Genomic DNA, 11912 nt, shown 5'->3' with positions numbered 1-11912 from the left:
ATCTCCGCCACACTGCGAACCCCCTGCCGAAGAGAAAACAACCGTTTCGCAGCCTCCTTGCCTCGTACGGGGTGGTCAAAAACCTTCCTCATCTCAGTGGTGAAGGCAACGTAAGCGTTGCAAATGTCCGACTGACTCTCCCAGACCGCGGATCCCCAGGCACGAGCGGAACCGCTAGTAGAGTTGATAAGGTAGGCAATACGGGCTCTTTCTGAGGCGTAGGTGAGGGGCTGTTGTTCAAACACTAACGAGCATTGAGTCAAAAAATCGCCACAGGTTCCCATGTTCCCGTCATAGCGCTCTGGAGCAGGAACAAAAGGCTCTCTGATCTGGCCTGAAGGGGTAGTAAGGGCAGACACTTGATTGGTGAGTAATTGAACCTGATTAAGCAGCACCTGACTGTCCTCAGCAATCGTCTTAAACAGGGTATCATGTTGGCCAAGTAAAATGCCCTGATTGGCTATGGCAGTCCAAATTTGAGTGCACTCTGGGGTGGTATCCGAGCTACTGTCTGCTGGGTTCATGTTGGTCAGATCATACTGTTATGATTTAACTGGATAGAACCCAAATGCAGACAAGTACACCAAGCCAGAGAAGGTTTAACAGGTTTATTTACAATGTTCAATAGTCCAGGTTTCCAATAATAGGGGAAGAGCAAGTCCAGGTTACAGGGAGGGTAACAGATCCAGGTCAGGGCAGGTGTGGTACCGTAATGGCCTAGTGTCCGTGGTGTGTCCAAAAGAGAGGTCCGGTAGTGGAGAGCAGGATGGTGGTGGCAGGAGTGAAGCGGAGGCAGGAGTCAGGTTCCTAATATCTGTGGCACAGGAGAAAAAGTAAATAGAACAGACCAAAAACACAAAGAGCAAAAATAAACAGGTTGAGTCGGCAGCGAGACTAACATGGTCGTCTTGACTATGATCTGACGATGAGTGGTAAGTTTGACCGGGTCTTAAAGGCTGAGGTGATTATGGTGAATGAGCTGCAGCTGGAACCCTGACTCCCGCACACCAGACTTCACTCCTGCAATCAAGGACAGACAGAGGGGAGGGAGAGAGCAGAGAGAGAGCTACCTAGCAGCAGTAGGCCTAACATATGGTGGAAAATAAGTATTTGGTCACCTACAAACAAGCAAGATTTCTGGCTCTCACAGACCTGTAACTTCTTCTTTAAGAGGCTCCTCTGTCCTCCACTCGTTACCTGTATTAATGGCACCTGTTTGAACTTGTTATCAGTATAAAAGACACCTGTCTAAAACCTCAAACAGTCACACTCCAAACTCCACTATGGCCAAGACCAAAGAGCTGTCAAAGGACACCAGAAACAAAATTGTAGACCTCCACCAGGCTGGGAAGACTGAATCTGCAATAGGTAAGCAGCTTGGTTTGAAGAAATCAACTGTGGGAGCAATTATTAGGAAATGGAAGACATACAAGACCACTGATAATCTCCCTCGATCTGGGGCTCCACGCAAGATCTCACCCCGTGGGGTCAAAATGATCACAAGAACGGTGAGTAAAAATCCCAGAACCACACGGGGGGACCTAGTGAATGACCTGCAGAGAGCTGGGACCAAAGTAACAAAGCCTACCATCAGTAACACACTACGCCGCCAGGGACTCAAATCCTGCAGTGTCAGACGTGTCCCCCTGCTTAAGCCAGTACATGTCCAGGCCCGTCTGAAGTTTGCTAGAGTGCATTTGGATGATCCAGAAGAGGATTGGGAGAATGTCATATGGTCAGATGAAACCAAAATATAACTTTTTGGTAAAACCTCAACACGTCGTGTTTGGAGGACAAAGAATGCTGAGTTGCATCCAAAGAACACCATACCTACTGTGAAGCATGGGGGTGGAAACATCATGCTTTGGGGCTGTTTTTCTGCAAAGGGACCAGGACGACTGATCCGTGTAAAGGAAAGAATGAATGGGGCCATGTATCGTGAGATTTTGAGTGAAAACCTCCTTCCATCAGCAAGGGCATTGAAGATGAAACGTGGCTGGGTCTTTCAGCATGACAATGATCCCAAACACACCGCCCGGGCAACGAAGGAGTGGCTTCGTAAAAAGCATTTCAAGGTCCTGGAGTGGCCTAGCCAGTCTCCAGATCTCAACCCCATAGAAAATCTTTGGAGGGAGTTGAAAGTCCGTGTTGCCCAGCGACAGCCCCAAAACATCACTGCTCTAGAGGAGATCTGCATGGAGGAATGGGCCAAAATACCAGCAACAATTTGTGAAAACCTTGTGAAGACTTACAGAAAACGTTTGACCTGTGTCATTACCAACAAAGGGTATATAACAAAGTATTGAGAAACTTTTGTTATTGACCAAATACTTATTTTCCACCATAATTTGCAAATAAATTCATAAAAAATCCTACAATGTGATTTTCTGGAGTTTTTTTTCTCCATTTTGTCTGTCATAGTTGACGTGTAACTATGATGAAAATTACAGACCTCTCTCATCTTTTTAAGTGGGAGAACTTGCACAATTGGTGGCTGACTAAATACTTTTTTCCCCCACTGTATATACAGTACCAGTCAAAAGTTTGGACACACCTACTCATCCAGGGTTTTTCTTTATTTTTACTATTTTCTACATTGTAGAATAATAGTGAAGACATCTAAACTATGAAATAATACATATGGAATCATGTAGTAACCAAAAAAGTGTTAAACAAATCAAAATATATTTGAGATTCTTCAAAATAGCAACCCTTTGCCTTGATGACAGCTTTTCACACGCTTGACATTCTCTCAACCAGCTTCATGAGATAGTCACATTAACAGGTGTGCCTTGTTAAAAGTTAATTTGTGGAATTTCTTTCCTTCTTAATGTGTTTGAGCCAATCAGTTGTGTTGTGACAAGGTAGGGGTGGTATACAGAAGATAGCACTATTTGGTAAAAGACCAAGTCCATATTATGGCAAGAGAGTTCAAATAAGCAAAGAGAAACAACAGTCCATCATTACTTTAAGACACGAAGGTCAGTCAATCCGGAACAAGTGCAGTCACAAAAACCATCAAGCGCTATGATGAAACTGGCTCTCATGAGGACCGCCACAGGAATGGAAGACCCAGAGTTACCTCTGCTGCAGAGGGTAAGTTCATTAGAGTTAACTGCACCTCAGATTGCTTTACAGAGTTCAAGTCACAGACACATCTCAACATCAACTGTTCAGAGGAGACTGTGTGAATCAGGCCTTCATGGTCGAATTGCTGCAAAGAAACCACCACTAAAGGACACTAATAAGAAGAAGAGACTTGCTTGGGCCAAGAAACACGAGCAATGTACATTAGACCGGTGGAAATCTGTCCTTTGGTCTGATGAGTCCAAATTTGAGATTTTTGGTTCCAACCGCCGTGTCTTGGTGAGACGCAGAGTAGGTGAACGGATGATTTCCGCATGTGTGGTTCCCACCGTGAAGCATGGAGGAGGAGGTGTGATGGTGTGGGGGTGCTTTGCTGGTGACACTGTTGGTGATTTATTTAGAATTCAAGACACACTTAACCAGCATGGCTACCACAGCATTCTGCAGCGATACGCCATCCCATCTGGTTTGCGTTTAGTGGGACTATCATTAGTTTTTCAACAGGACAGTGACCCAACACACCTCCAGGCTGTGTAAGGGCTATTTTACCAAGAAGGAGAGTGGTGGAGTGCTGCATCAGATGACCTGGCCTCCACAATCACCCGACCACATTCCAATTTAGATGGTTTGGGATGAGTTGGACTGCAGAGTGAAGGAAAAGCAGCCAACAAGTGCTCAGCATATGTGGGAACTCCTTCAAGACTGTTGGAAAAGCATTCCAGGTGATGCTGGTTGAGAGAATGTCAAGAGTGTGCAAAGCTGTCATCAAGGCATAGGGTGGCTACTTTGAATAATCACAAATATAATATAACACTTTTTTGGTTGCTACATGATTCCATATGTGTTATTTCATAGTTTAGATGTCTTCACTATTATTCTACAATGTAGAACATAGTAATAATAAAGAAAAACCCTGGAATGAGTAGGTATATCCAAACTTATGACTGGTACTGTATATAAAATCTATGCACAAAACACATATTTTGCATAAACTGATTTAAGTGTATTCAGAATGAAATAGTGTGTGGTCATCACTGTGAGAAGCAGATGGGAGTACATAGTTCAACTGGGGTAATCTAAATAATAACACAAGTCTTCAAATGAAGCAGAATGCAATTTCAGCAGAATCTAAATGACTAATTTAAGTAACATAAACCATGTGGTGATTTAGAGACAGTGATAGAATAGTCTTTCATTAACACACTGGAACAACTATAGATCACCTAGAAGAAATGCAACGTTAGCATCTTCCTGACAAGCAATAAGTCTAGCATATGCTGTTGTTTTTGTAAATTCTTGCAAGGAACTATGGCTCTGTTTACAGAGGCAGCTCAAACCTGATCTTTTGTTTCACTAATTGGTGTTTTGACCACTCAGATCAGCTCTGAAAAAGATGTGAAAACATCAGATGTGATTGGTCGAAAGACCAATTAGTTGAAAAAATATCAGAATTGGGCTGCCTATGTCATTGAAGTAGCGCTGCTAGAAAAGCTATATTCATGCATATGTCAATGGCTGTGTTTACACAGGCAGCCTAATTCTGATATTTTTGTACTAATTGGTCTTTTCACCAATCAGATCAGCACTTTTGCCAATAATTGGGGAAAAGATCAGAATTGGGCTACCTGTGTAAATGCAGCCTATGATACATTTTTTAAACCATGCAGTTACTTTTCATTTAAGAGAAAAAACAGCATTTTGTGGGCCAAGTGGGCTGTGTTTACACTGTCAGCCCAATTCTGATATTTTTCCACTAATTGGTCTTTTGCCCAATCAGATCTGCTCTTTTGCCGATACTTGGGCAAAATATCAGAATTGGTCTGCCTGTGTAAACGCAGCCGTGTTTTCCAAACACGTTAAAAGTCAGGGTTAACAAGGTACAGCCAGGATAAAAGTCGGCTGGGTTTCTGGGAAAAGGACACTTCCCATCTCGATAAGAAAGGGCAAATACACATGATGTTTCAATAGCCCCGATTATACCTGCTTCTAACTTTTGTAGTGATTTTGTCCACATTCTGATCTTGGCCACATTCTTAGACAGGTGTAGACAATCAAAATACACATTGTGATCTGATTGTGACCAGATCATTCTGCCCACCTCCGGAGGCAGTCAGACGAGCAATGTGTAGACTATAGTGTAGACAGATCTGGACAGAGAAAACATTTAAATTATTCCGCCCTCTAAAATCATTGACAGGTGTCACGATTAACTGATTATATCAATATGTGTCTTACAATAACTAAATAAATATTATTTTGAAAGAATAGCTGTGAAATACTTTGCATAAAGAAAGGGACCAGGAAATCTGGTAACAATGCAGACACAGTGGATGGATGGATAACAGACACATTTAAATAACATGTGTAGACACATTTCTGGAAATGTGGGCACAATCAGAATGTAGACAAGATCAGGACAAAGGACCCATGTTAGCATCAGGTACAAACGGGACTAGAGAGAGGTATGATTACGGACTTTTACAGTGGGGAAAAAAAGTATTTAGTCAGCCACCAATTGTGCAAGTTCTCCCACTTAAAAAGATGAGAGAGTCCTGTAATTTTCATCATAGGTACACGTCAACTATGACAGACAAATTGAGAAAAAAAATCAAGAAAATCACATTGTAGGATTTTTTATGAATTTATTTGCAAAATATGGTGGAAAATAAGTATTTGGTCACCTACAAACAAGCAAGATTTCTGGCTCTCACAGACCTGTAAGTTCTTCTTTAAGAGGCTCCTCTGTCCTCCACTCATTACCTGTATTAATGGCACCCGTTTGAACTTGTTATCAGTATAAAAGACACCTGTCCACAACCTCAAACAGTCACACTCCAAACTCCACTATGGCCAAGACCAAAGAGCTGTCAAAGGACACCAGAAACAAAATTGTAGACCTGCACCAGGCTGGGAAGACTGAATCTGCAATAGGTAAGCAGCTTGGTTTGAAGAAATCAACTGTGGAGCAATTATTAGGAAATGGAAGACATACAAGACCACTGATAATCTCCCTCGATCTGGGGCTCCACGCAAGATCTCACCCTGTGGGGTCAAAATGATCACAAGAACGGTGAGCAAAAATCCCAGAACCACACAGGGGGACCTAGTGAATGACCTGCAGAGAGCTGGGACCAAAGTAACAAGCCTACCATCAGTAACACACTACGCCGCCAGGGACTCAAATCCTGCAGTGCAAGACGTGTCCCCCTGCTTAAGCCAGTACATGTCCAGGCCCGTCTGAAGTTTGCTAGAGTGCATTTGGATGATCCAGAAGAGGATTGGGAGAATGTCATATGGTCAGATGAAACCAAAATAGAACTTTTTGGTAAAAACTCAACTCGTTGTGTTTGGAGGACAAAGAATGCTGAGTTGCATCCAAAGAACACCATACCTACTGTGAAGCATGGGGGTGGAAACATCATGCTTTGGGGCTGTTTTTCTGCAAAGGGACCAGGACGACTGATCCGTGTAAAGGAAAGAATGAATGAGGCCATGTATCGTGAGATTTTGAGTGAAAACCTCCTTCCATCAGCAAGGGCATTGAAGATGAAACGTGGCTGGGTCTTTCAGCATGACAATGATCCCAAACACACCGCCCGGGCAACGAAGGAGTGGCTTCGTAAGAAGCATTTCAAGGTCCTGGAGTGGCCTAGCCAGTCTCCAGATCTCAACCCCATAGAACATCTTTGGAGGGAGTTGAAAGTCTGTGTTGCCCAGCGACAGCCCCAAAACATCACTGCTCTAGAGGAGACCTACATGGAGGAATGGGCCAAAATACCAGCAACAGTGTGTGAAAACCTTGTGAAGACTTACAGAAAATGTTTGACCTGTGTCATTGCCAACAAAGGGTATATAACAAAGTATTGAGAAACTTTTGTTATTGACCAAATATTTATTTTCCACCATAATTTGCAAATAAATTCATTAAAAATCCTACAATGTGATTTTCTGGAAGTTTTTTTCTCATTTTGTCTGTCATAGTTGACGTGTACCTATGATGAAAATTACAGCCCTCTCTCATCTTTTTAAGTGGGAGAACTTGCACAATTGGTGGCTGACTAAATACTTTTTTCCCCCACTCTACATGCCAGGTGTCGGCGCAGCACAGATTGTTTTTGTTCTTGGTCATTCCACTGCTCTCAGTGTGAACTCAGAGGAAGAGGAAAGACATCAAAAGGCTAAAGCCGTGCTCACACGCTGAGGAGCTATTGAGCTGAGTACTTTATTCTGATGGCACAGGGGTGCACGCTCACCAGACATGACTGCTGCTGGGATAAGATGGATACAGTATCCCCATGGATAAGCGAGAGCGAGAGAGTGAGAGAGAGAGAGAGAGAGAGAGAGAGAGAGAGAGAGAGAGAGAAAGAGAGAGAGAGAGTGAGAGTGAGTGGGGGGTTTATAATGTCAAGGTAAATGATACACGTGTCACAGGTATAGATAGGTGTAATGAAAACGATGTCTACTCTCTCTCTCTATCTCTCCCTCTTTCTCTCCCTCCCTCTAGTCTAACACACACTTACACCCAAAATTACATACTGTACACACACAAAACCATTTGCATACGGTCATTGACATATCCAATTACAGCACCAACATCAGAAAAATTGTATCTTAAATAAATCCCTCTAAACAAAACAACAACCTGCTTTTCCTACTAGCACTGACTTTGCTGATAACTTGTTTATTGAGGGAAAATGTACTTACTAGGACTGTGATATGTGGTTGTCTCACCTAGTTATCTTAAGATGAATGAACTTATTATATTGTCACTCTTGGATAAGAGCGTCTGCTAAATGACTAAAATGTAAAAACAAAGAGCTACACAATTTAGCAGTCACACGCCAGCAGTTCTGAGGTCTAACTGGTGCATATTCACACACACACACACACACACACACACACACACACACACACACACACACACACAGAGAGAGAGAGGTTCTAGTCACTTATCTTTATTTAGAGGTTAAATTGTCCAGTACATAATATCAATGCAGTGTTAATTTAGTTAAACAAAAATGGTGACTACAATATTCCTCAAACATCTATTTTTCAGTGGCAATTGACGAGACTATAACTGACCCAAAAAAGTATTATATATTTATATATATATAACTAAAAAAAAAAAACATTTCAGTTAACTAAAACAAGACAAGACTACATTATCTGGGAGAGATTGAGAACTTTTCAGTGATAAGCACAATTAATATTAGCAGTTAGCAGTGCAGTTCTGTTCAGCAGTGGGAAGGACCGCTGCCACACCCTGCACACAAAGCCTACATTAGCTGGTGAGCTGCGGGGGAGCAAGTAATGAGTGTGGGCAGACAAGCATACAGGTTCCGCTCGGGCTCTGCCTCCATTTATACACTCTCTTCCCCGTAGCTAACCAGTCACCACCAGCCTTCTAGTTAGATACCCTTTGACTGGTTAAGAAACACAAGCTACTTTACGAAATTAAAAACAACAGCAGCATTGAGTTTAATAATAAAACAACAGTCTAGCTATGTTTTTAACTCCCTTGAGTATAGAAAAGTAGGCTGTTTTTGAATTTGTAGTCTTGCTCAACTTTTCCCACTGTATTTCATAACCAGGTTCTGTAGCCAACATAGCCAAGTCTCCCTCTCTTCCTCAGAGAAAACAGCTTGATTCTACCCCTAACTGTCCAAAAGATATTACCCATAATACCAGCACTAAATGTTTTTATTTCTGTCTTGCATTGGCGGGCAGCATTTTACATTCATAAAGCATATCGCAGGCCATTCTAAAACTAGGCTACTTGCAGACCAGACCATTAACCATTTGTTTAGGCTACACCTTGTTCAGTCATGTTACCTCATTAGCTAGCTATTCATGGGTTGCATGTTTCCTCACAATAGTTTTTTGAATGTTCGTTTTGGACTGATGCCCAACTGAGCATTCTACTCAATGCTTCGTCAAAAGTGCATTACAGTGGCTTGGAAATACGAAAAGCCATATCTCAGACTGGCCAATAAAAATAAAAGATTAAAGATGGGCAGTCTGAGATACAGCTTTTTCTTTGCAACTCTGCCTAGAAGGTCAGCATCCCGGAGTCGCCTCTTCACTGTTGACGTTGAGACTGGTGTTTTGCAGGTACTATTTAATGAAGCTGCCAGTTGAGGACCTGTAAGGCGCCTGTTTCTCAAACTAGACACTCTAATGTATTTGTCCTCTTGCTCAGTTGTGCACCGGGGCCTCCCACTCCTCTTTCTATTCTGGTTAGAGCCAGTTTGCGCTGCTCTGTGAAGGGAGTAGTACACAGCGTTGTATGAGGTCTTCAATTTCTTTGCAATTTCTCGCATAGAATAGTCTTAATTTCTCAGAACAAGAATAGACTGACGAGTTTCAGAAGAAAGTTCCTTGTTTCTGGCCATTTTAAGCCTATAATCGAACCCACAATTGCTGATGCTCCAGATTACATTATATTACATTACATTTTAGTCATTTAGCAGACGCTCTTATCCAGAGCGACTTACAGTTAGTGAATACATTTTTTTTATTTTATACTGGCCCCCCGTGGGAATCGAACCCACAACACTTAACTTTAATCAGCACAACAGTTTTCAGCTGTGCTAACATAATTGCAAAAGGGTTTTCTAATTATCAATTAGCCTTTTAAAATGATAAACTTGGATTAGCAAACACAGCGTGCCATTGGAACACAGGACTGATGGTTGCTGATAATGGGCCTCTGTACGCCTATGTAGATATTCCATTAAAAATCAGCAGTTTCCAGCTACAATAGCCATTTACAACATTAACAATGTCTACACTGTATTTCTGATCAATTTGATGTTATTTTAATGGACAAAAAAATTGCTTTTCTTTAGAAAACAAGGACATTTCTAAGTGACCCCAAACTTTTGAACGGTAGTGTATGTTTGTCATATTTCTGCTGTTGGGAATAGAATATGATGTTATGTTGAAAATTATGTTGATAGGACAAGGCTATGTATGTTTGTGCACATGGGAGTCAGTGATTTATGTTTAGTATAGGTTAATGAGACAACACAAATGTGATGTGACTAAAACGTGACTAAAATTAAAGGGCATTTAGTTTACTAAAATGGCGCACTGTTTTCATCATTTTGACAATAACTAGACTTAATCATTATTCAAATGAGAAAAATGTGACTAAAACAATGTTATTTTAGTCAAGATGACTAAGACTAGACTAAATCTAAAAAAGAGTGCCAAAATTAACACTGTATCAATGTGCAATATAGGTCCAAATGCCAGCTAGCCTACATTTGCACACCTTTGGAAAATATTATTTGATTACAATATTTCAATGTCACTATTGCAACAACGTTGACACTAGAGCCAACGCTCAATTGCTACCTGTTGGCTCTGTACGCTTGAGATGCGTTTTGTGCTTTCAGCGCCACGGACAGCTACCGAGTGTGTCTGCGGTTGCAGGACCATGGATAGCGACTGAATGGTCGCAACTGACAATCGCTTGAATAGGCAATAATATCATACCAACAATCAGTCACATTCAGCAATACAAATCCCAACGTCATAGCACGGAATAATTTCGTCATAAATTACCCATATAGCCTACTTTATCTCACAGTCAGTTATACATTTATTCATAATTAAACCCAGGGATGGGAGGCCAACGTCCTTGAAGAAAATAAAAAAGAGTAACTTGATTTGAGAGTTGTGATTAGAGTGGAAACACCAAGAATCCAGAAAACGTTGAGTACCTCCATCCACCCATTAGATTCCCCCTCTCAAGCTTCAAGTAGAGTTGGTCCTCCCGTTCCAGGTGCAGAAGGACTGAATTGCTCGCAGCCTCTCGAGTGACATCCTGGTCCCCGGCGAAAGCTGATATTATAGGGTATTCGTTGTGCATCAAGTTTACCTGCAGAGTGTTATATGCAACGGGTATGATAAAGACAAGAAAAAACACAATTCAATGGCATCTCAATACAGACCTCCCTAGACACGTACCTGTATAGTCTGTCTGTTGTAAACCTTCACCACATGGAAGCTAAAACTGTAAATGCCTCTTCTTGGTGCTTGAAATACACTCGCTTGCAGATTGAAATGGTTGCCAATGTTCACTAATACCTGCAATGAGAAAAACGTTAAACGTCCTAAAGAGTACAAACATGTAGTCTACATTATCAATATTAGCCTATGAAAAGACACAAATCATGAAAGACACAAATAATCCCTAACCTGGTCAAAGTAGATGGTCAGAGGCGTATTGCTCATATCAGAAGGTTCATGGTTCGTTCCCCTGAGTGCAGAGAAAGCCACTTTAGCACCGCTTGCTCGTACAGATATCCCGAAGGAAGAGGTCAGCGCTCCCTCTGCAGACGGGTTCGCATCACAAACCACCAGACACTTTCCCTCCAAAACAAGAGGTTCTGTGTAATTCTGTCCCAGCGAAAATGCAACGCCAAATCCTAGGAGGACCAATGACAGCATGGTACAAAATCGAAGAAACATTGTCTGCTAAACTGTAACACCGTTTATGGTTTGCGACTGCTCTGCTTATCCGTTTTGTGGCAATCAGCCCCCCTTCAAACCGTTCACCAGCTCTCTCTCTCTCTTATTCACTCACTCACTCACTCATTCACTCACTCACACACGGTATATGCATAGTGTAGTGTCAAGGCTGTGATATGAGTTACACTTGCACCATCAAGTTCTTGGCTAAAGCTGTATCTGTCTATATAAAAGAGGTAAAATGAATGAAAAAGAGAGTTGACAGTAGATGGTATTCTGATATTCATGGAAAGCCCAATGCAGACTGCTCTCTGTAATATCACACATACAGCCATATTGACAATATT

General features: G+C 41.8%; 1 protein-coding gene across 1 annotated transcript; it reads right to left on the bottom strand.

Annotated features, from left to right (window-relative positions):
• Positions 1-9933: 9933 nt before the first annotated feature.
• LOC121581514 (cerebellin-2-like) lies at positions 9934-11711 on the bottom strand. The gene is made up of 3 exons (XM_041897010.2): positions 11293-11711; positions 11062-11181; positions 9934-10972 (listed from the first exon to the last, which is right to left on the bottom strand). The coding sequence occupies exons 1-3, from the start codon at positions 11563-11565 to the stop codon at positions 10775-10777; spliced, it is 591 nt and encodes a 196-aa protein (XP_041752944.1). The 5' UTR covers positions 11566-11711; the 3' UTR covers positions 9934-10774.
• Between the last annotated feature and the right edge of the window lie 201 nt (positions 11712-11912).

This window comes from Coregonus clupeaformis, chromosome 14 (assembly GCF_020615455.1).
Source record: "Coregonus clupeaformis isolate EN_2021a chromosome 14, ASM2061545v1, whole genome shotgun sequence".
NCBI lineage: Eukaryota > Metazoa > Chordata > Actinopteri > Salmoniformes > Salmonidae > Coregonus > Coregonus clupeaformis.
This window is presented reverse-complemented; position numbering and strand designations above follow the sequence as displayed.